A 25,652-nucleotide genomic window follows, 5' to 3' on the forward strand; every position below is an offset into this window, starting at 1 on the left:
ATATATTACTGAGAATTTATTTCTGGGAATCTCAGCTCACACATACAGAGTTACTGATTAAACTATTTCTTGTACATTACTTAACAGTCCACCACAAGTCGCTGGATGGAAGCTGTCAGTACTGTATTGAAACATGCTGCACCTGAGTGGATTTAACATTGCAATTTGATTTTCAGGTAATCGAAATGATCTCTGCTGTTGATAAGGATGAAATGACATCAAATGTTAAATTCTCCTTCAGTATTCCACTGAAAGTCAGCAACTTCTCTGTGAAAAACAACGGTGGTGAGTAGATTACACTGGGAACTGAGATCAAACTATGGGATGTGATTGTTTGATGTAATTCTAGTGAATATTCAACTGTCTAATCCTGGTCTGTGGAGGCCAGAAACAAAGGCTGACAGTTCTGGAAACACTCGGTGGGCCATGCAGCGGCTACAGTGGATGTAACAGTTGACTTTACAGGTGTGGGACCTTCATCAGAACCGGGAAAGTGAGAAAATGCTGGTTTTCAGAAGCAGAGAAGTTGGAGGGGGTGCAAACAGCAATGGAATATCGCTGATAGGGCAAGACCAGATAAGTAAATGCCATAGGTGAGTACGAGGAAGGATACCTGTGTAATTAAAAAGGAGTTGCTGGAACATTGCCTTTATAGAATCTTAGCAACCTACAGCACATTACAGTCCCTTCAGCCCACAATGTTGTGCCAACCATGTAACCTACTCTAGAAACCGCCTAGAGTTTCCCTATCACATAGCTCTCTATTTTTCTAAGCTCCGTATACCTATCTAAGAGTCTCTTGAATGACCCTTTTGTATCTGCCTCTACCACTGTCACTGGCAGTGCATTCCACGCACCCACCTCTGTGTGGAAAACTTACCTCTGATATCCCCCTTGTATCTATTTCCAAGCACCTTAAAACTCTGCCCCTCGTGTTAGCCACTTTAGCCCTGGGAAAATAACCTCTGGTTATCCACGTGAACAATGCCTCATCATCCTCTCTCCAATCACAGTCCCTGGCTCATCTCTGCTCCAGTCACAGTTCCCAGCTCATTCTCTCTCCAATCACAGTCCCTGTTTCATCTCTGCTCCAGTCACAGTTCCCAGCTCACTCTCTCTCCAATCACAGTCCCTGTTTCATCTCTGCTCCAGTCACAGTTCCCAGCTCATTCTCTCTCCAATCAGAGTCCCTGGCTCATCTCTGCTCCAGTCACAGTTCCCAGCTCATTCTCTCTCCAATCACAGTCCCTGACATATCTCTGCTCCAGTCACAGTTCCCAGCTCATCCTCTCTCCAATCAGAGTCCCTGTCTCATCTCTGCTCCAGTCACAGTTCCCAGCTCATTCTCTCTCCAATCACAGTCCCTGTCTCATCTCTGCTCCAGTCACAGTTCCCAGCTCATTCTCTCTCCAATCACAGTCCCTGTCTCATCTCTGCTCCAGTCACAGTTCCCAGCTCATTCTCTCTCCAATCACAGTCCCTGGCTCATCTCTGCTCCAGTCACAGTTCCCAGCTCATTCTCTCTCCAATCACAGTCCCTGGCTCATCTCTGCTCCAGTCACAGTTCCCAGCTCATTCTCTCTCCAATCACAGTCCCTGTCTCATCTCTGCTCCAGTCACAGTTCCCAGCTCATTCTCTCTCCAATCACAGTCCCTGTTTCATCTCTGCTCCAGTCACAGTTCCCAGCTCACTCTCTCTCCAATCACAGTCCCTGTTTCATCTCTGCTCCAGTCACAGTTCCCAGCTCATTCTCTCTCCAATCAGAGTCCCTGGCTCATCTCTGCTCCAGTCACAGTTCCCAGCTCATTCTCTCTCCAATCACAGTCCCTGACATATCTCTGCTCCAGTCACAGTTCCCAGCTCATCCTCTCTCCAATCAGAGTCCCTGTCTCATCTCTGCTCCAGTCACAGTTCCCAGCTCATTCTCTCTCCAATCACAGTCCCTGTCTCATCTCTGCTCCAGTCACAGTTCCCAGCTCATTCTCTCTCCAATCACAGTCCCTGTCTCATCTCTGCTCCAGTCACAGTTCCCAGCTCATTCTCTCTCCAATCACAGTCCCTGGCTCATCTCTGCTCCAGTCACAGTTCCCAGCTCATTCTCTCTCCAATCACAGTCCCTGGCTCATCTCTGCTCCAGTCACAGTTCCCAGCTCATTCTCTCTCCAATCACAGTCCCTGTCTCATCTCTGCTCCAGTCACAGTTCCCAGCTCATTCTCTCTCCAATCACAGTCCCTGACACATCTCTGTATTATTCACAGACCTGGATCAGAATCAGAATCAGAATCAGGTTTATTATCACCAGCACGTGACGTGAAATTTGTTAACTTAGCAGCCACAGTTCAATACAATACATAATATAGAAGAAGAATAAATAAATAAATAAATTACAGTATATGTATATTGAAAAGATTAAAAATCGTGCAAAAAACAGAAATAATATATATTTAAAAAGTGAGGTAGTGTTCAAGGATTTAATGCCCATTTGGAATCAGCTGGGAAAGGGGAAGAAGCTGTTCCTGAATCGCTGAGTGTGTGCCTTCAGGCTTCTCCTCCTACCTAATAGTAGCAGTGAGAAAAGGGCATGCCCTGGGTGCTGGAGGCCCTTTAAAATAATTGCTGCCTTTCTGAGACACCGCTCCCTCAAGATGTCCTGGGTACTTTGTGGGCCAGTACCCAAGATGGAGATGACTAAATTTACAACCTTCTGCAGCTTCTTTAGGTCTTGTGCGGTAGGCCCAACCCATATACCCACATACCCACCAACACCCCCCCCCCCCCCCACATACCAGTAGCCTGTCAGAATGCTCTCCACAGTATGTCTATAGAAGTTTTTGGACGTATTTGTTGACATACCAAATTTCCTCAAACTCCTAATGAAGTATAGCCGCTGTCTTGCCTTCTTTATAACTGAATTGATAAGTTGGGACAAGGTTAGATCCTCAGAGATCTTGGCACCCAGGAACTTGAAGCTGCTCACTCCCTCCACTTCTGATCCCCCTATCAGGATTGGTATAAGTTCCTTCATCTTACCCTTCCTGAAGTTCACAATCAGCTCTTTTGTCTTACTGAAGTTGAGTGCCAGATTTTTGCTGCATCACCACTCCACTCATTGGCATATCTCACTCCTGTACACCCTCTCCTCAGCATCTGAGATTCTACCAACAATGGCTGTATCGTCAGCAAATTTATAGATGGTATTTGAGCTATGCCTAGCCACACAGTCATGGGTATAGAGAGAGTAGAGCAGTGGGCTAAGCACACATTCCTGAGGAGCACCAGTGCTGATCGTTATCGAGGAGGAGATGTTATCACCAATCCGCACAAATTGTGGTCTTCCAGTTAGGAAGCTGAGCATCCAATTACAGAGGGAGGTACAGAGGCCCAGGTTCTGTAACCTCTCAGTTACAGTTGTGGGAACGATGGTATTAAATGCTGAGCTATAGTCGATGAACAGCATCCTAACGTAGGTGTTTGTGTTGTCCAGGTGGTCTAAAACCACGTGGAGAGCCAATGAGATTGCGTCTGCCATTGACCTATTGTGGCGATAGGCAAATTGCAATGGGTCCAGGTCTTTGCTGAGACAGGAGTTCAGCCTAGTCATGACCAACCTCTCAAAGCATTTCATCACTGTCGATGTGACTGCAACATGGCAATAGTCATTAAGGCAGCTCACATTATTCTTCTTAGGCACTGGTATAATTCTTAAAACAAGTGGAAACTTCCACCCGTAGTAGTGAGAGGTTCAAAATGTCCTTGAGTACTGTCACTAGTTGGTTGGCACAGGTTTTCAGTGCCTTACCAGGTACTCCATCGGGACCTTCTACCTTGCAAGGGTTCACTCTCTTTAAAGACAGTCTAACATCGGCCTCTGAGACAGAGATCACAGGGTCATCAGGTGCAGCAGGGATCTTCACAGCTGTAGTTCTGTTCTCCCTTTCAAAGCAGGCATAGAAGGCGTTGAGTTCATCTGGTAGTGAAGCATCAGTCATTCATACTATTGGGTTTTGCTTTGTAGGGAGTAATATCTTGCAGACCCTGCCAGAGTTGCTGTGCATCCAATGTCGCCTCCAACCTCATTCAAAATTGTCTCTTCACCCTTGAAATATCCCTACACAAATCACACCTGGTTTTCTGGTACAGGACTGGGTCGCCAGACTTGAAAGCCACAGATCTAGCCTTCAGTAGGCAATCTTGATGGTAGTGTAGCAATGGTCCAGTGTGTTGTCTCCTCTGGTATTGAAATGGATCTGTTGATGGTAATTGCTTAGTGATTTTTTTCCTGGCCAGGTTAAAATCCCCCAAGACGATGGTGAAGATGTTAGGGTGCACTGTTTCGGCATGTTGATCCCATTGCTCAGATCATCTGAAGCCTGCTTGACATTGGCCTGAGGTGGAATGTAAACTGCTACCAGAATGACCCCGGAGAACTCCCGCTGTGGGTAAAAAGGATGGCTCTTTACTGCTAGATATTCCAGGTCTGGTGAGCAGAATTGGGACGGCACTGATATATTTGTGCACCAAGAAGAGTTGATCATGAGGCATACTCCACCACCTCTGTTTTTGAGAAACTATAGATCTATCCTGATTGTGTATAGTAAACCCACCAATCTGAATTGCTGCATCCGGTACAGAAGGGGTAAACCAGGATTCTGTGAAACAAAGGACACACGTGGTCCTAATGTCCTTCTGACTCAGCACCCGAGCTCTGAGATCATCGATTTTATTCACCAGAGACTGCACGTTCGCCAGCAAGTTGGTCGGTATTGGGAGTTTAAAACCCCGTTTCCTTAAACACACTTGTATCCCTAACCTGCAGCCACGCTTCCTGCGTGGAATCCTACGTGGGTGAATACATCCCCAAGCAGCATTGTTTCCATCAGTTTTAAGCATCGATAGTTCATTTAAACACATTAAGACATTGTTGTTGACTGTATTGACCTTGGAAGCAGTTGTGCTTTCTCAGCTGTATCAGGCTGAAAGGAGAATATTTAATCATATCCATTGAGAGTTGGGCTGCCACATGAGTCACCTCAAGGTGCCCTGGAAGTAGGTCTGTTCTGATTACCCCTACTCAGATTACGTTGTAATAAGGTGATAAAGCAGATGTACAATATTCTTGCTTTCATCGATTATAGAGTATAAACGTTGGGAAATCATGTTTCAGTTGTATAAAACTTTGATTAGGCCTCAATTACAGATTATATTAAATATTAGCTTTATTTGTCACATCTATATCAAAACATCTGTGAAATGTGTTGTTTGTGTCAATGACCAACCCAGACTGATGAAGTGCTGGGGGCAGCCCACAAGAGTCTCCTTTCTTGCGGCGCCAACACAGCATGCCCACAGCCTACTAACTGGTACATGTTCAGACTGTGGGAGGAAACCGGAGCACCCGGAGGAAACCCGTGCAGTCATGGGGAGAACGTACAAACTCTGCAGACAACGGTGGGGTTTGAGTTTGTGTCAGTGGCACTGCGTAGCGTTGCGCTAACTGCGATGCTACTGCTAAAAGCCCGGAAATCATGTTGCAGCTGTCTAAAACAGGCCACACCAGGCGTATTGTGTGCAGTTCCTGGTCACCCCATTGCAGGAAGGATGTGGAGACTTTGATGAGGGCGCAGCAGAGTGCTGCTTGGATTAGAGAGCGTCACCGATACGGAGAGATTGGACAAATCTGAAAAGCTTTCCCTGGAGCATCCAAGGCTGAGGGGAGGCAAGACGTTACAGGAGGCACAGATAGTGTCTTTTTCCCAGGATGAAGATACTGGTATTAGAGGGAACATTACAGGTTAGGTGAGTTTAGAACTAGAGATCATAGGTTAAAGGTGAAAGGGTCACACACTCAGCAAATCAGGAACAGCATCTTCCTCTCTGCCATCAGATTTCTGAATGGACATTTTTTCTCTTTTTGCACTATTGAGTTAATTTACCTTCTTAAAAAGAGAGATACATACTGTAATTTGCAGTTTTTGTTATGACAAATTACAATGTACTGCTGCCATAAAACAACAAATTTCACAACATATGCCAGTGATATCAAACCCGGTTCTGAGTCTGGAGGGAACGTTTTCACTCAGGGGCTGGTCGGTTGTGGAACAAACTGCCAGCAGAACTGGTGGGTGCAGGTTTAATTGCAACATTTAAAGGAAGTTTGGATGGGAGGGGTATGGGAGGCTGCGGTCCATGGGCAAGTCCTTGCAACTAGGCAGAATAACAGTTCGGCATGGAATGGATGGGCCTGTTTCTCGGCTGTAGCACTGTATGATTCTATGACAGCCTTAAGGTGAGAGCAGACATTTCTGAGGAAAGATATTTACACAGAGAATGGTGGGTGTTTGGAACGCGCTGCCAGGAGAGGTAATGGAAGCAACACATTTAAACAGACACATGAGGAGGCAGAGAATGGCGGGATATGGACCATGACCAGATGGGATTAGTTCAATTTAGCATCTTGATCACACAGGACAGAGCCTGCAGCCCACAATGTCTTCCATGGTTGGTGTGAGAACAACAACCTGATTATTATTCAACACCATCCATGAGAAAGCCCAAACATGTAACAGGGTAAACTGGAAACGTGTGAAGTGGGTCATTTTGGAAGGTCAAATTTGAAGGCAAAATATAGGGTGAGTGGTCGTTTTCTTGGCAGAGTGGAGGAACAGAATCCATGTCCGTTTTGTTCCAGCATTGAATGACTTGTCATAGGAAGAGCACTTGATGGCTCAGGGCCTGTATTCACTGGAATTCAGAAGAATGAGGGAGACCGCATTGAAACCTATCAAATGGTGAAAGGCCATGATAGAGTGGATGTGGAGAGGATGGATCCTATGGTGGGGGAGCCTAAGGCCAGAGAAAACAGCCTCAGAATAATGTACTTTTAGAACAGAGATGAGAGGGAGTTTCTTTGGCCAGGGAGTGGTGTATCTGTGGAATTCTTTGCCACAGTCAGTTGTGGAGACCAAGTCCTTATGTATATTTAAGACAGAGGTTGATAGATTCTTGATTGGTCAGGGTATGAAGGGATATTGGGAGAAGGCAGGAGATGGGGAGGAATAATGAATCAGCCACAATGAAATGGCACAGCAGACTTGATGGGCCAAATAGCCTAATTCTGCCCTTACACCTTTATGGTCTTATGGCCTTATCCCTCAAAGTTGCTATGCAACTTGATAGTGTTGTGAAGAGAGCATATGGCATTAGTCAGGGGATGGAGTTCAAGAGCTGTGAGACAGTATCACAAGGTAAGACTCTGGTTAGACCACACTGGGAATATTGTGTTCAGTTCTGGCACCTCATTACAGGAAGGATGTGGAAGTTTCAGAGAGTGTGTAGAGGAGATTTACCAGGACGCTGACAGGATTAGAGAGCAAGTCTTATGAGGAATGTTGTGCAGTCTAGGGCTTTTCTCTTTGGAGTGATGGAGGATGTGAGGTCACTTGATAGAGGTGTACAAGGTGACAGAGAAATCAATAGAGTGGACTTCCCAGGACAGAAATGGCTAATACAAGGGGGTATCATTTCAAAGTGACCGGAGGAAAGTATAGGGAGGTATGTCAGAGGTATGTCCTTTACACAGAGTTTGATGGGTGAGAGGACAGTCCTGCCAGGGGAGGTGGTAGAAGCAGATACATTTGGGTCATTTAAGAGATTCAGCTACCACATGGGTGATTGAAAAATGGAGGATTATGTAGGAAGGAAGGGTTAGATTGATCGGAGAGTAGGTTAAAAGTTCAGCACCACATTCTGAACCGAATGGCCTGCTGTGTCTTGACTGTTGTATGTTCAACATTTGTTTACTGCCTGTTACACTGCTGATGTTTAGGGACCAATGAAGGTCCTCCAGCTGTCTGTATAGAAGGATTCTTCTCTGCTGTTTCCATAACCACTGTTTTCTGACCACTCGGGGGTGTGAGCCCTGAGCTGAACCTCTGAATCTTGAGGACTGGTGGACCACTCTCCATCTGGCCTCCAACCTTTGAGCTGTCTGGCATGGATGAACTGACCAAGAGCCAAAGCACCAGGCTCTGACCAGCCAACGTAGCTCTCCTGGTCATTGAAGCATGCACACCTCCAAACGCTACGGCAAGATGGTGGTCTTTTTAGAAGTCTACGTTCAATTTTCTTAAAACAAACATTCATTATTTTCTCCTCTCTCTGTTGCTCTCCAGATAACACTGCCAACATCACCGTGAACCAGGCTGGCTTCGATCAAAATGAGGTTCGAGAGTACTTCGTCCCCATCATTGTTTCCGACAACGGATCACCAAGCTACAACAGCACCACCACTCTAAAAATTAGAGTGTGTCCCTGTGACCAAGACCGGAACCCAATCTATTGCAACAACGGCCCCAGCCCCCTCGTCTCAAGCGTTACCGTCACCATCTTGTTGATAATCTTCCTCTGTATCATCGCTATTCTAGGTGAGTCGTCCCAAGCAGTAAACCCTCTTTCTGTTTCCATGGCAACACTCTCCATCTTTTCCCTAACTTTGTGTACAGTTTCAGTCACCTACCTACAGGAAAGATGAAAAAAAGTTCAAAAGTAAATTTATTATCGAAGTACATATATAGATTCAGTGCCTTGCGGGCATTCACACTGGTGCAAAGAAATACAACACAATCAATAAAAAATGACACACAAACAAAAATGGCCAAACAACTAATATACAAAGGAAAACAAAATGCACAATTACAAAAAGTAACAAATAATACTAAATATATTGGAGAAAGGCCAACCTTGATGGTAAGGATTGGGACAGGCTGTCTTCTAGCAAAGGTGTACTTGGTAAGTGAAATTTTGAGAATACAAAGCTTGATTGTGCCTGTCAAAATAAAAGGTAAAGATAACAGCTTTACAGACTTTCATTTTCAAGAGATATTGTGGCCCTGAGTAAGAAAAAAAGGCTCCGTATTGCAGGTTTTAGGCAGATAGCAGCAAATGAGGAAATGCAAGAAAACACAGTTCAGGTGCCTTGCTGTTCAGTGTGGGCGATCGTGCCTCTCCATCCATCACGGTCCCTGACCCTCCAAATTGTAGTTGCTGCCTCTCCTGTTTCTAATCATGATGTTAATCCATCTCTCATCCTCATTCTCTTGTCTTCTTTTTCCTTCCAGCTTTCCAGTTGTAAGTAGCAAGAGAACACTGAAATAAGAAATCGGGGGGTGGGGGTGCTAAAACAAGGCAAAACAATCCATATTTCATGAATATTTGCCCAGGTGCATACCCGTGGATTCTTTACAAGGGTGTTTTTTTCCTTCATTTGATATCTCCCATTGTCATATTCTCATCCTCATTTTTTGTCTACTGCAAAGTATGCAGAGGAACGTTGGTTAGCTTACTAAATGCGTCCAGCAACGTGGACTACAGACCTGTCTGAAGCCCACCTACTCATCCAATTCAGATTAGTATACACTCAGTGGCCAGGTAGGGGAGTGGAACCCGGTGTGGTCTTCTGCTGCTGTGATGTGTTGTGAATCCAGAGATGCCCTTCTGCACACCACTGTTGTAACTGTTGCCTTCCCGTCAGCTTCAACCAGTCTTGCCATTCTCTGACCTCTCTCATTGACAAGATATTTTTGCCCACACGACTGTCACTCACTGGATGTTTTTTTGTTCTTCGCACCATTCTCTACAAACCCTTGAGTCCGTTGTGCCTGAAAACCCCAGGGGAACAACAGTTTCTGAGATACTCAAACCACCCGGTCTGGCACCAACAATCATTTCACAGTCAAAGCCACTCAGAACACATTACTTCCCCATTCTTGACCATGTCTGCATGCTTTAATGCATTGAGTTGCTGTCACATGATTGGCTGATTAATTATGCGTTGTTCTGCTGATGTTTCACAACATATGCCAATGATATTAATCTTGATTCCGGTTCTGGAAGATCAGAACGGTTAGCTATGAGTGAAGCCAAAAGAGATTTTGGGGGAGATCTTAAATGGATTTTTCCCATCAGTATTTACTTGGGAGACAGACATAGATTCTATCGAAGTGAGGCAAGGCAGCAGCAAGGTCATAGGCCCAAACAGATTACTGAGGAGGAGGTGTTTGCTGTCTTGTGGCAAATTAGGGTGGATAGATCCCCAGGGCCTGACAAGGTGTCCCTTTGGACCCTGCAGAGGAAAGTGCAGCAATTGCAGGGGCCTAGCAGAGTTATTTAAATCATCCTTAGTGACAGGAGAGGAGCCTGAGGGCTGGAGGATCACCAATGTCGATCTATTGTTTAAGAAGGGCTCTAAGAATAAGCCAGGAAATTGTAGGTCGGCAAGCCTGCCGTCAGCAGTGGGGATGTAATTGGAAGGGACCGGGTATATAAATATTTGGATAGACATGGCTTCGTACATGAGAGGTCATGTCTAACCAATCTTATAGAGTTTTCGAGGAAGTTACCGGGAAAGTTGATGAAGGCAAGGCAGTGGATGTTGTCTGCATGGACTTAGTAAGACATTTGACAAGGTCCCGCATGGGAGGTTGGTTAAGAAGGTTCAGTTGCTCGCCATTTAAGAGGAGGTAGTAAATTGGATTAGACATTGGCTTTGTGGAAGAAGCCAGAGAGTGGTAGTAGAGAGTTGCCTCTCTGACTGGAGGCCTGTGACTAGCGGACTGCCGCAGGGTTCAGTTCTGGGTTCATTGTTGTTTGGCGTCTATTATCAATGACCTGGATGATAATGCAGTTAGCCGGATCAGCAAATTTGCGGTTAACACCAAGAGTGGGGATGTAGTGGACAGTGAGAAAAACTATCAGAGCTTGCAGCAGCACCAGAACCAGCTGGAAAAATGGGCTGAACAATGGCAGATGGAATTTAATGCAGACAAGTGTGAGGGGTTGCATTTCAAGAGGACCAGCCAGGGTGGGGCACTGACGTGTGCAGATCTGGGAATACAGGTCCGTAATTCATTGAAAGTGGCCTCACAGGTAGACAGGGTTGTAAAGAAAGCTTTTGCCACTTTGGCTTTAATAATTCAAAGTATGGAGAACAAGAGATGGGCTGTTATGTTGAAGTTCTATAAAGTGTTGGTACGGCCTATTTTGGAGTATTGCATGCTGTTTTGGTCACCTACCTTCAAGAAAGATATCAATAAGATTGAAAGAGTACAGAGAAAATTTACAAGCATGTTGCTGGGACTTGAGGATCTGAGTTATAGGGAAAGGTTGAATAAGTTAGGACTTTATTCCCTGGAGTGTAGGAGAGTGACAGGAGATTTGATAGAGGCATACAAAATTATGAGAGGTATAGATAGAGTAAATGCAAGAAGGGTTTATTCACTGAGGTTTGGTGAGACCAGAGTTAGAGGTCATAGGTTAAGGGTGAAAGATGAAATGTTTAAGGGGAATTTGAGGAGGAACTTCTTCACTCAGATAGTGGTGAGAGTTTGGAACAAGCTGCCAGCAGAAATAGTGGTTTTGGGTTCAATTGAAATGTTTAAGAGAAGTTTGGATGCGTATCTGGATGGGAGGGGTATGAAGTGACATTGTCTGGCTGAAAACAGTTGGGACTAGGCAGACAGGTCAGCATGGACTAGATGGGCCGAGGGCCCTCTTTCTGTGCGGTACTGTTCTAAGACTCCCTGATATGTGACAACAGTTACACTAAAGTTTAACTTGCAGCAGGCAATTAACCTTTCAGAACTGGCATAAGGAATGGAGTGCCCAGAGGAAGGCTGTGTGATCACAGGGTGAGCATTCAAATTCCACACTTACAGTGCCCGAGGTCGACATCGAGCCCAGCTCACCGGGGATCGGGGCTGTGAGCTGTAATTACTGCAGCACCTTGTTCACAGATACAGGTTCGATAATTGTCCAAAGAGCAAGCAGGTCTAACTAGAACATTCCTTTTCAGCTTTAACAGAGATAAACTCCTTTTCAATTCCGTCCCTCTGGAAATGAACACGAGTGTTCTGTTTACATAGTTCAAGATTATAAAAGGACAAATTGTAGTTTTCAACATGAAGGCAACACTGTAATATGAACAGACCAAATTGTCTCTCCCACCTTACAATTAAGTTCACTGGCTTAAGATGAAGGTTAGTTTTATTTGTCACATGTGCATCAAAACATTGAAACATACAGTTAAATGCTTGCATCAATGACCAACACAATCACAGAATGCGCTGGGGGCAGCCCACAAGTGTCACCACTCTGCCGGCTCCAACATAACATGCCCACAACTTACTAACTCTGATCTGAATGTACAAACTCCTTACAGACAGCAGCGAGATTTGAACCCACTCACAATTGCTGGCACTAGGCGACCATGCCGCCCGTAACAGGGAGAGTTGTTAAGAAAGTTTTCTCTTTGTCCCACGTGTTCCTTTTTGAACTGACTATCTGTTATTTGTATACTTTCCTTATTCTTTGCATGATTTGTTCTTTTTTCACACATTGGGTGTTTGGCAATCTTTGTTGTGTGGGATTTTTTTCTTAATGGATTCTATTGTGTTTCTTTGTTTTGTGGCAGCCTGCAAAGAGACAAATCTCAGGGTTGTATACTGTATACATAATTTGATAAATGTACTTTGAACTTTGAGAGTAGAAACAGCTTCTGTTTTTATTCTCCAGTGGATCCCCCAGTTAACTGAACACCAGTGTTAAATCTCCCCATAAACTTCACTGACCAATGCTGCCTGATACAAGCTCTTCACTCAACTGAACCCCCTCAGCCCTGCCCCTAAAGTACTCTGCATTATTTCCAAAGTCTTGACAAAATTGGCTGCAGTCCTCCAGCTGTGACCTAAATCGAGATAAATTATTTAATCTATATTTATAAAATATTTAAAATTTATCAATAATGTATAACTTTGTAAGCTCTTTCACTTTTGCAAGAATTTCATCTGCCTTTCCTACAACTAACTGCAAGAACTGGCACCCTCAGTCGACTCAAAAGAGTGTCAAATCAGGGCTCAAAAGCTTAAAGGAAATGGACTGAGAAGAAGGGAGATTTCTTCAACATAACATGGCTGTGGAGGCTTAATCCTTGAAAACTGAGGACAAGGGACAGGACAAAGGATGAACTGAGCTGGGTGACCAGATGTGACTTTATTGATTGAATCAAAATCTGAATCCTTTTTATTATCACTGACATATTGTGAAATTTGTGGTTTTGCAGCAACAGTACAGAGCAATGCATTAAAAATATTATAAATTGCAAAGAAATTAAATAAGTGTGCATAAAGAGAGCAAAATTAGTGGAGTAGTGCATGTCACCCTTAAGCAAGGTGTAGCTCCTGCTTAGCCCCCCTCCCCACCTTGGATTAGGGTCACTTGAAGCCGTGGGACCAGGTGGTGGATGGTCGTGTGAGCAGCTGGTGCACATCACAAGTCCTGGTTATGCGACTGTTGACACCAGGCAAATTTTTCTACACAAGTGGTGTCCTATTGTCTTCTTCTGGACAGTGTCTTTACAAGATGGGTGACCCCAGCCATTCTCAATACTCTTCAGAGATTGTCTGCCTGGTGTCAGTGTTCACATCGCAGGTCTTGTGATATGCTCCAGCTGCTCATACAACCATCCACCACCTGCTCCCAGGCTTCATGTAACCCCGATCAGGGGAGGGGGCGAAGCAGGTGCTACACCTTGCCCAAGGGTGACCTGCAGACTAGTGAAAGGAAAGACAGAAATAGAGATAGAAACATAGAAAACCTACAGCACAATACAGGACCTTCGGCCCACAGTGCTGTGCCAAGCATGTACGTACTTTAGGAATTACCGAACTTCACTCCAATCACCTTTGAAGTATATTATGTTGTATTAGCCATTTCCACCCTGGGAAAAAGGCGTTGGTTGTCCTCTCCATTTATGCCTCTTACCATCTTGTACCCCTCTCATCACCTCTCATCCTCCTTTGCTCCAAAGAGAAAAGCCTTAACTCTCTCAATCTCTCCTCATAAGACATGCTCTCAAATGTAGGCAGCATTCTGGTAAATCATTTCTGCACTTTCTCTAAGGCCTCCATTTCTTTCCTATAATGTCGTCGTTCCTCTCCCCGCCCTGTGGCTCATCGGGCGGCAGCCTTGCCATTTCTTCAGCATTTGTCTGTCTTTTATGAGACCAAGTTACCAGCTTGATGCTCAGCCCAGCACGGATGGAAAACGTGCGAGGAGCTGGCTGGGTTTGAACTCAGGACCACTCACGTCTGACTCTGGTGCGGTTGCCACTACACCTCTGACCGGCTTTTGCTATAAACAGGAGACCAGAACTGAACACTACACTGAATATGGAACATAGAACAGTCTCCTAAATGTATCTGCCTCTAGCTCAGGGCCAACAGCCCTGGACGGTCAAAAAGAAAGTGTTACAGCAATGAGGAATCCTTCTATATCTGTGTGTAAATGTATGGACAGACAGAGATGGATGATCTTCCCTGTTGCCCTAAATGCCAACAGCGTAACGGGCAGCATGAGTAAGTACCTGCCTCTACCACAAGCCCTGGCAATAGGTTCCAAATACCACTGTCTTGTGTTTAAAAAAACTACCTCTGATACCCCCCCATATGTTTCTCCAATCATAAATGTATGCCCTCTTGTATCTACCACAAGCCCTGGCAATAGGTTCCAAATACCACTGTCTTGTGTTTAAAAAAACTACCTCTGATACCCCCCCATATGTTTCTCCAATCATAAATGTATGCCCTCTTGTACTGGCCATTTCCATCGTGGGAAAATGTCTCTGGCTATTCTCCCGATCTATGCCTCTTAGCATTTTACACACCTCTATCAAGTCACCTCTGATCCTCCTTCATTCCAAAAAAAAAGCTCTAGCTCACTCAACCTCTTGCACAGGATGTTGTTGAAACAAGTTGTACATTGAACACAGGTCAGGCAGTATCTATAGAGGGGAATAAATGCACGACATTTCGGGCCAGGATCCTTCATCAAGATCTCATGCTCAGCGTCATGAAACCTGAAAAAGGGTCTTGACCCAAAATGTCAATTGTTTATTCCCTCCATAGTTGCTGCCCGACTTGCTGAGTTCCGCCATCATTGTGTGTGAGTTGCTTTGCATTTCTAGCATCTGCAGAATCTCCTGTGTGTATGATTGTTGTATGTTTGTCTCTTTTGGTAGCACCTTCCCAAGTTCACAGCCTTCCTCTCTCTCTTTCCCTGCCAGCCCTGGTCTTGCTGATCGTGCGCCGGAAGATACATAAGAAGAGTGCCTTTGCGGGTTTGGTGAAGGCGCCAGGCGAGATCCACGAGCAGCTGGTGCGGTACGACGAGGAGGGTGGTGGAGAGATGGACACTAACAGCTTCGACATCACTGTGCTGAACTCCCTGCGGACCAAGGGGGGGCAGCCGTTGGAGGTGAGGGACTGTGCGCCGGTGTACGCCCAGCTCAGGAAGAACCGCGACGACATGGGCTCAGTGGTCCAGATGAAGAAGGATGAGGCGGATGGTGACAGGGACGGTTTACCCTACGACACCCTCCACATCTATGGCTACGAGGGCTCAGACTCAGTCGCTGAGTCGCTAAGCTCCCTGGACATCTCCTCCATTGACTCCGAGCAAGACTATGACTTCCTCAATGACTGGGGTCCCAGGTTCCAAATGCTGGCTGAACTCTATGGATGTGACCCAGATGGGGAAAGCCTGGGTTACTGAGGTGGGAGGGGCATGTTGGAAAGGAGAGGGGAAGCGGGATTGTGGAGAAATCGATACAAGAAGCAACTGGATCTTCTGGAGATACACACATTTGGGAGTTCACTCAACCTCAGCCAATCCGATTATTTCAGACTCAATTAGTTTATTGTCATTCAATCATATGCACGTATACTGCCAAATGAATCAACATTCCTCTGGACCAAGGTGCACAACATGATAAATATAACTCACACAAACAACACATAAAATAATATTACCACAACTAGATTAACAGATTCAGTTACAACAAGGGTTAAACAGTGTATCGCTACTGGCACTTCATACGTGATGAGACCCGGGTGGTGGCAGGGAGTTCAGTAGTCTCACAACCTGGGGGAAGAAGCTGTTTCCATCCTAACAGCTCTTATCCCGATGCTACGTTACCTCCTGTCCGACGGTAGAGGGTCAAAGAGATTGTTGGATGGATGGGAAGGATCACTGGCAATGCCAAGGACCCTTGTCAATCCAATGGTGCCACTGTACTATAGTGGCTACTGTGATACTATCACAGGAGTTTGGGTTCAATTCCAGTGTTTTGTTCTTCCTGCGAATGCGTGGGTTTCCTCCTGGTGCTTCGGTTTCTTCCACTGTCCATTGATGTTCCAGTTATTAGGTTCATTGGTCGTTGTAAAATTCTCTGATTAGGCTGGGGTTGCTGGGCAGTGCAACAAGTTGGGCAGAAAAGGGTATCTTCCGGCTTAACAAGCAACACCACCCAGATACTCACTGCGGTGCATCTCTAAATAAATAAAAATTAAAGTTGTTAATTCCCATCCTATCCACCCTCCTTGGCCCCCAACACCCTTAATACACCCCCCAACAATAATATCTTGAAACAAAGTCAGAGGAGGGGTCACCGTCTTTCAAACTTGGATCACAGCTGACCTGAGTCTTATCTCCATCTATCCCTTGCATGGGAGATTTCAACAGCTAGTTTTCAGTCAAAGGTTACCACCTGATCCCTACATGGGAGCCTTAGGAGATTTCAGCACCTGGATCTCGGAACTTATCTCCAACCACAGATGGTGGAAATATCATTGTTATTGTCAGAAAAGTCTCAAATCTCTCATGGAATCATAGCTGGGATTGGAACTAGAATGGGATCAGGTCAAGAGAATTATAAAATCATGCCTTGTACAAGAGCTGAGGAGCAGAATTAGCTTGAAGGTGAAAGATACTGGGGTGGCAAAGAACTGGAAGAACTCATTGGGTCAGCCAGCATCTGTGGAAGGAAAGTTACAATTATATATAAATATAATTGTAATTTTATATATAATCCTCCATTGGTTAGGGTCGACCAGGGATGTTGCGTCTCAGCTGTCTACATGTTACCCAAGCCTGGGCAGTACGATATGGAGAACTAGCTGTTGCCCATGCAGCAGGCTCCTTCTTTCCCCACAGCTGATGAATCCAAAGGAACAGCAATGCAGTTCGGCACCAGCATCTTTGCAGGAGTTGCCAATCAGCGTTGAACTTTAAGTAGAGACCTTAGGGACTCTAGCTCTGGATTATTCCTTGGGATTTACACCTGAAGCCTTCTCCATGCAATGCAGCGGAGGTTTGAGATCAGTTTTCTTCATCCTAAATGAGCTGCCAACCACAGTTGATGACCCCAACTGCCCAAAGCAAATGAGTTTAAGGAGCCAGTAGCCTCCCTTTGCCCCTTCTCCTGTCAGTAGAAATGAATTCCAGCAGGCTTAGAGGCCAGGAGCTGGACTTGGTTGTCAGAGACTATTTGATATGCACGCGATCAGAAGGATTTAATGGGTTCATTGACTATTCAGAAACTGATTGCAGAGGGAAAGAAGCTGTTCCTGAAATGTTGAGTGTTTCTCTTCAGGCTCATATATCTCCTCCTTTGTGGTAGCAATAAGAAGAAGGCGTGTCTGAGATGGTGGGAGTCATTCATGATGGATGCTATCTTTCTGAGACATCACCTTTTGAACACCCCGCGTCGTGACTGAGTGTAAATAGAAATCTTACATCTTTAACTCCACAGATGCTACTTGACTTACTGAGTTTTTCCAAAGTTCTGTTTGTTTTATTGATGACAACTTACTTTCTTCCAGTAAGAATATGATACACGAATGGCATCTATCTCTGATCTAAATTTCTAGAAAACCAGACTGACATACACAGCTCTGCAGTAGTGTAGCAGTTGGTTCAACATTATTGCAGTTCAAGGCATTCCTGAGTTTGGAGTTCAATTCTTTAAGGAGTCTCTGTGTATCCCCCCTGTGGAGTGTGTGGATTTTCCCTGGGTCCTCCAGTTTCCTCCCAAAGTCCAAAGACCTACTGTGCAAGTTAATTGGTCATTGTAAATTGTCCTGTGATCAGGTTGGTATTAATCACGGTTGTGGACTTGCTGGGGCAGTGATGAGCCTATTCTTCATCATATCACTAAATAAATAATAAAAATTCTAGAGGAACTCAACAGGTCAGGCAGCATCCAGGGAGAGGAATAAACAGTCGATGTTTCAGGCAGAGAACCTTCATCAGAAATCCTTGATCCTGTGGCTGAGATCTCGCAAACCTCAGTGATGTAATCAAAGCCCACATTCAGATGATGTCACAGATTTATTCCAATGCAATACTATTCTAAAATCTTGTCTAACCATCTCAAGTTCAAGTTTTTTTCTCATTCGACCATACACATGTGTACAGATAAGCGAAGTGAAGTTCCTCTGGGACCAAGGTCCAAAATAACTTCACTACAGAGAGTGCTTGATCAATGCAGGCACGGTTTGAAATTGGAAATGGATTTCCCAGGTCTTGGCACAAAGCAACAACTGTTTATTCTTCTCCATTGATGCTGCCTGATCTGCTGATGGGGGGGTGGTGGTGGTAATGGTCTGGATTTCCAACAACTCCATAATCCCTTGTCTTTATGGAAAACCAGTCTGCATCCAAGTTAAGGCAGAGCTGGGACGGCTCCTTGCATGGTTTACATGTAGACTGGGCTCCACACAATTTATATGAATGATTCAACTGACATCATAAGAAACCTTAGCGTTGACGTGGGATCAAGGAGTTGCTAGCCACAGTAGGGACTGGATTTTGTTCACTCACTGGTGCAAACCTCCAGGAAGTCACAGTCACAGGGGCGGCACAGCAGTGTAGCATAATGTTTACACAGCACCATCAATGACTGATTGTGGTTTAGTTCCGTCTCCAGGGAGTTTGTACGTCCTGCCCATGATATGATGCTCCTCGGGGTGGTCCAGTCTCCTCCCACATTCCAAAGATGTCCAGGTTATGTTGGCGCCAGGAACTTGGCGACACTTGCAAGCTGCCCAGCACAATTCTCACCGACGTGATTTCATGTAAACAATACATTTCACTGTATGCTTCGATGTTTTGATCTACATGTGACAAATAAAGCTAATCTTTTAAAAGTTATCTTTAATTAACGTTCCTACAGGTGTGCACTCTACATGGCCTTTTTTAATACTGTAACAATGAAACCCCTCAGATTTAATCATTCCTCATTGGATTTCAATGTATTTTAATTTTTTTTGAAGTCTTGTGTTTTAGTATTCAAAACAATGTGTTGGAATAGTAGTGAAAGTTTGGTGTCTTTGTGCAGTACTCTTATCTAACTTTTTTTTGATCTGTGGGAGCAAACTCATTGTAATTTCAGTAAAGTCCTGAAGCTTTACACAACAGGATTTTCTCACCAATGCCTCCCAACAAGTGTGTTTTTTTTAGTAATTTTATTAACATTTTATATTGAATGGGCTTGATTGCTACCCGGCCAGTGTAGATGTAGAAAAGTGTTTGTTTTTAAAATGTTCTTTGTTTATAACTGGTAATCCTCAATAAAAAAAATTGTTGATAACTATTTGTAAATTTCAATAAAATGAATTAAATGTGAAAAAGGATGAACTGAGTTTAAATTCAAGAGAGATTCATGATTTTTTAAATATTATTTCCTGTGCACAAGTGTAAAGGAGAATGAAATAATTTTTACTCCGGATCAGATGCAGCACAAAGAACACACATTCAGATAAAGAGCACAGATAATAATAACAACAAATAAGTGTAAATAAATAAGATAGCTTATATACATGGTGATTGTCTGTTGTATCCAGGAGACCTGTGCAGCAGAGTTTTTAAAGTGGAAAAGCCATTGCACTGGGGCAGTTCCTCTCTCTTGACCTCAGAAGCCAGAATGCAGTGGTATGAACAAGCATCACAAACTGGGGTCTGTCTTGGTTACACTGGATGACCATGATGTTCCTGTGCCTTCGCTCTCCATAGAGTGTTACAAACTTGCCTTCCTGGTGGACTTCACTGTTGATCTCATCCACTGGAGATGGACATGCACTAGGACATGTTATCTCACTGGGATATGAGGCCACCAGCTACCCTCACCTGGTTTAGCCCACGTGTCGAAGCTGTGTACTGGGGTGTGGCCACGGTCGCATACAAACAGCTACTTGGAGCCACAGGTGAGAGGTAAGAGTCTGGTGGGGGCCAAAGGTGAGAGAGCTGCCCTGGAATGGCCACGACAAGAACACAATAATAATATATTTTTTAAAAATCAATATTAATACATAGACAGATTACATACGTAGACTGACTGAATGTCCATAAAGTGATGCTAGGCACAGTAGGAGACTCTGTCAGAAAAAGGTAAAGTAGTGGAGATTGGGGGTGTGGAGGGGTGGGTTGGTGGGTGGAGGTGTTGATCAGCCTTATTGTTCATACAGATCAGATCATTACCCAGTGCATTGAGGTAGGACAAGGTAAAACAATAACAGAATGCAGAATGAAGTGCGACCGCTACAGAGAGTGCAGTGCAGGTAAACAGTATGGTGCAAGATGATAACAAGGTAGATTATGTGGTGAAGAGTCCATGTTGTCGTGCTAGGGAACCATTTAATACTCTTGTAACAGCAAGGTGGAAGCTGTTACCGTGATGAGATTGAGAAATAGCAGAGATCCTGTCAGTTCTGTGACCAGTATTGATCTCATATTTAATATCAGCACCAGTTCGAAGGTATTGTTGCCATGGTCATACACAGACAGGGTATAAATACCACGGAAATCAGCACAGTATTCTACTAACATAGGACAAACATAAGCTAATATAAAATTAAATTACCACACAACCTGTACATTGTCATATTTCTGTCTGTGGGAACTTGATCTGTGTCAATATCCTACCTTACAACAGATTAAACTTTCCCCCATAACAAAAGTGTCAAGAACTAGAGGACAAACAGGAGAAAACTGCAGATGCTGGAAATCCAAGCAGCACACACAAAATGCTGGAGGAGCTCAGCAGACCGGGCAGCACCTATGGAAAAGAGTACAGTCAACGTGTCAGGCTGAGACCCTTCCTCAGGACTGGAGAGAGAAAGATGAGGAGCTCGGGTTAGAAGGTGGGGGAGGGAGGGAAGGAGGGAGGAACTAGGTGATGGGTGAAACCGGGAAGGGCAGGGGTGAAGTAAGGAGTTGGGAAGTTGATTGGTGAAAGACATACAGGGATGGGGAGAAGGGAGAGTCTGGGAGGAGAGGACGGAAGAAAGAAAAGGGGGAGAGCAGCAGAGGGAGATGATGGGCAAATAAGGAGATAAGGTGAGAGAGGGAAAGGGGAATGGCAAAGGAGGGGGAGGGCATTACTGGAGGTTTGCGAAATCGACATTCATGCCATCAAGATGGAGGCAACCCAGACGGAACATAAATTGTTGTTCCTCCAACCGGTGTGTGGCCTCATCACGACAGAGAGGCGGCCACGGTCCGACATGTCGGAATTGGAATGGGAAATGGAATTAAAATGTGTGGCCACTGGGAGATCCCGCTTCTTCTGGCAGACGGAACGTAGGTGCTCAGCGAAACGGTCTCCCAACCCATGTCGGATCTCACGGATATACAGGAGGCCACACTGGGAGCACCAGATACAGTAGATCACCCCAACAGACTCACAGGTGAAGTGTCACCTCACCTGGAAGGACTGTTTATGGCCCTGAATGGTAGTGAGGGAGGAGGTGCAGCACTTGTACAATATTCCAAGTGTGGTCTAGCCAGAGTTTTATAGAGCTGCAACATTACATCACTCAATCCCCCGACTAATGGGAGCATCCAGGAAAATATGTAAAGCTCTATCCTCATTTTAAATAAATTCCACATCAACAGCCATTCAACGACTTTCACATTCACACCCCAGAACACCACACAAAGTGATAAAGTGTTGGAAGTGAATTAAAAGTTTGTGGCATGGTCCCTGTGTCTGAACTTTCCCACAAAGACAAACAGTTCCTTTCTCTTCAATGAATCCTTTAATCATTAAAAGTTGGAACATGGTCAGCAGGTTGAATTATCACCTTTTATCTTGCAATGTATTAAACTATCTCAGTTCTGACTTGGCATTGGGTTAGGATGAGACTAGATGGATAAATTGATGACTCTTCAGATGGAAAGTACCACAAATTATTTATTGTTTTTTATTCTCAGACTGACTCACGGTAAATTTTGTCCCTACAAAACAGGAAATCAGAGGAAGAATGCAACCCTGAATTATCTCAAACAATTAATATTTTAAACATTGCCAACACTTTGATGCCTTAATAGTTTCCGCATCTCTAAGTATACAGGCAATGTGTAACCACTTCAACATCCAAGTAAAACAACGACAATGTTCTGTGGTTTTGTTTCAGCATTAGAAATAAGCAGGGCCTTTCCACTTTCTGTATTACCCAGCTCTCTGAATAACGACAACAACCTTGATTTATGCAGAACCTTAAGCAGAGTAAAAAATATGCCAAGGCAGGTGTTTGGACAGGAAAGGTTTAGAATCAGAATCAGATTTATTATAATCGGCTTAATGACACAAATAATGTTGTTCTGCAGCAGAGTACAGTGCAAGAATATAAAATCACTAGAAGTTACAAAAATAAATAAATATCACAAAAGAAAGGAATTATGAGAAGTGTTTGTGGGTTCATGGACCATTCAGAAATCTGATGGTGGAAGGGAAGAAGCTGTTCACGGATCATTCCCAGGGACATGGGCCAAAGGTGGTGAAACGGGTAAATACAAGAGACTACAAATGCTGAAAGTCCACAGCAACACACACTAAATGCTGGAGGAACTCAGCAGGTCGGGCAGCATCCATGGAGAGGAATTAAGAGTTGATTTTTCAGGCGGAGACCCTTCATCAGGACTGGAAAGGAAGGGGCGGAAGCCAGAATAAGGAGATGAGCAGTGGAAGGAAGACAAGCTGGTGGGTGATAGGTGAGACCAAGTGAGGGGGAAGATGTGATGGTGAGTGAGTTACACAGCAGGAAAACAGGCCCTTCAGTCCAACTTATCCATGCTGACCCAGATGTCTCCCTAGCTGGTCCCATTTGCCTGCATTTTGCCTAAATCCCACTAAAGCCTTCCTAGTTATATACCTATCCAAACGTCTTTTATTTGGGGATACAGCATGGTAACAGGCCCAATGAGCATATGCTGCCCAATTACCCTACCAAACCATATGTCTTGGACTGTGGGAGGAAACTGGTACGGTCTTGGGAAGAGCATACCAACTCCTTACACATAGCGGCAGGAACTGAGCCCTGATATGCGATCTCTGGCGCTGTGAAGTGTTACACAAACAACTACGTTTCTGTGGTGACCCAGGCGGGCGCTCGGCCAAGGAGTCAATGTCTGGCAGCAGCAATCCCCATCATTCAGGCCACGCAGTCACCCTGCAGCTGCCATCAGGCAGAAGATGCAGAAACCTGAAGTGCCACACTACCAGGTTCTGGAACAGCTACTACCCTTCAACCGTTCAGTCCTTGAACCAACCAACTCACTGCTAACCACTGCCACACTTGGACCATGGAGAGCATTCTAACTGGTTACATCACCGTCTGTTATGGGGGGGTGGGGGAGGGTGGTGGCTACTGCACAGAGTCCAAATACACTGCAGAGAGTTGTAAACTTAGTCAGTTCCATCCTGGGCACTAGCCTCTGTATCATCCAAGACACTTTCAAGGAGCCAGCATTCATCATTAAAGACCCATCACCCAGGTCGTGCCCTCTTCTCACTGTTACCATCAGGGAGGAAGTACAGGAGCCTGGAGACACACACTCAATGATTCAGTAACAGCTTCTTCCCCTCTGCCATCTGATTTCTGAACGGACATTGATCCCGTGAACAATACCTCACTACTTTTTTATTTCTATTTTTGCAGTGAATTTCTTATTTAACATAACTATTTAACATATATACTTACTGTGATTCACAGTTGTTTTCTATTATTATGTATCGCATTGTACTGCTGCTGCAAAGACAACAGATTTCATGACAAATGCCGGTGATATTAAACCTAATTCTGACTTCAATGGATGTACTTTTTGTCCCAATTGTGTACTTCCTCGCCCAGTTTTGTTCATGCTATGTGCCTGAGATCTTGCGATGTTTCTCATCGTCCCTCTGAAGATGTGTACTTGTTTAAATAAACTCAACTTTGGCTTTGTTAGATGTGATTATTATTGTCACGTTCAGTGACAAGCTTTGTTTTCCATATTATTCATACAGTCCATTTCATCACACCGAAGTATAGATCAGGGTGGCGAGGTGGAGATATGACTCTAACAAAGAAAGGGTAACGTGCTCCTTCCCTGGCTATCCTGCAGGTCACTCTGGGGCAAGGTGTAGCACCTGCTTAGCCCCTCCACCCCGATCAGGGTCAAGTGAAGCCATGGTGGCAGGTGGTGGATGGTCGTACGAGCAGCCGGTGCAGATCACAAATCCTGGTTATGTGGCCACTGACACCAGACAGACAATCTCTGGAGAGTATTGATAATGGCTGCGATCACCCATCTTGTAAAGACATTGCCCAGAAGATGGTAATGGCAAACCACCTCTGTAGAAAACTTTGCCAAGAACATGGAGAATACATGGAAAGACCAGATCACCCACGTCCTACCACAGGGCACATAATGGATGAACGAAGTGAATAGCGTTAATTCAAGGGAAAAGTAACCGCAGTGTTCTAAGTGAAGTGTTACAGGTCCAGAGAAAGTGCAATGCAGGCAGACAATAAGATGCAAGGCCCATGACGAGGTAGATTGGGAGATCAAAAGTTCATCTTTCAGTGTACAAAACATCTGTTCAATAGTCCTGACAGTGGGGTAGAAGCTGACCTTCGGCCCTGTGGGACGTGCTTTCAAGCTTTTGCATCTTCTGTGTGATGGGAGGGACGAGGAGAGAAAATGTCCAGTGTGGGTGGGGTCTTTGAGTATGTTGGCTTATTATGATTGCTTTGACTGTGTAAGAAGTTGTTATGTCACTACGAGAACGTTTGCTGTCTTTACAATGTAGCCTGTTCATTCGGAGCCATGGCTCAGGATTGGAAAAAGTTGCAGCAAGGTGCCCAGTTCCATCGTGGGCTCTGGCCTCCCAGCAGCGAGGACATTGTCAAAAGGCGATGCCTCAAAAAGATGGCATCCATCATCAAGCAGCTCTATCACCCAGGACATGCCCTCTTCTCGTTGTTACCATCAAGGAGTACAGGAGCCTGAAGACACACACTCTGTGTTCAGGTACAGCTTCTTCCCCTCCGCCATCAGATTGCTGAAAGGACAATGGACCATAAACACTATCTCACTATTTTTTTCTTTTTTTGCTCTCTTTCTGAACAACTTAATTAACTTTATATTTATATTCTTATTGTAATTGTATTTTTCTATTATTATGTATTGTGATGTACGGCGGCTGCAGTACACAAATTACATGAGGTGTATTGAGATATTAAACTTGATTCTGATTCTGATTAAACCTTTAAGAGTCCAGGCCGTGGAGCATCCAGACTCTGAAGAGTCAGGAAACAGGTGAGGTGTAAGATTGCTCGACAGATTGCCGTGTCTGTTCTTTGTTCCCTCCACCAGGATCAGTCCCTCAACAATGGAGCAAGACAAGAAAATAACAAATCCTTTTTGTTTCACTGATGAGCTTCAGGGAAGGAAGACTGTCATCCTCCCCTCCCCGCCCACCACCACCCCTGCTATGGC

The 25,652-nt window shown here is 44.7% G+C and overlaps 1 protein-coding gene across 1 annotated transcript in view; it reads left to right on the forward strand.

Moving 5' to 3' along the window:
• The window catches only part of cdh5 (cadherin 5), a 99,502-nt gene extending 79,977 nt beyond the window's left edge, over window positions 1–19,525 (forward strand). The window contains exons 10-12 of the mRNA XM_059993282.1: window positions 177–285; window positions 8,174–8,425; window positions 15,118–19,525. Coding sequence (XP_059849265.1) covers window positions 177–285; window positions 8,174–8,425; window positions 15,118–15,605 — 849 coding nt within the window. The 3' untranslated portion in view covers window positions 15,606–19,525. The remainder of the gene's footprint in view (window positions 1–176; window positions 286–8,173; window positions 8,426–15,117) is intronic.
• The last annotated feature ends 6,127 nt before the right edge of the window (window positions 19,526–25,652 follow it).

The sequence above is a fragment of the Hypanus sabinus genome, chromosome 17 (genome assembly GCF_030144855.1).
Source record: "Hypanus sabinus isolate sHypSab1 chromosome 17, sHypSab1.hap1, whole genome shotgun sequence".
Classification (NCBI taxonomy): Eukaryota; Metazoa; Chordata; class Chondrichthyes; order Myliobatiformes; family Dasyatidae; genus Hypanus; species Hypanus sabinus.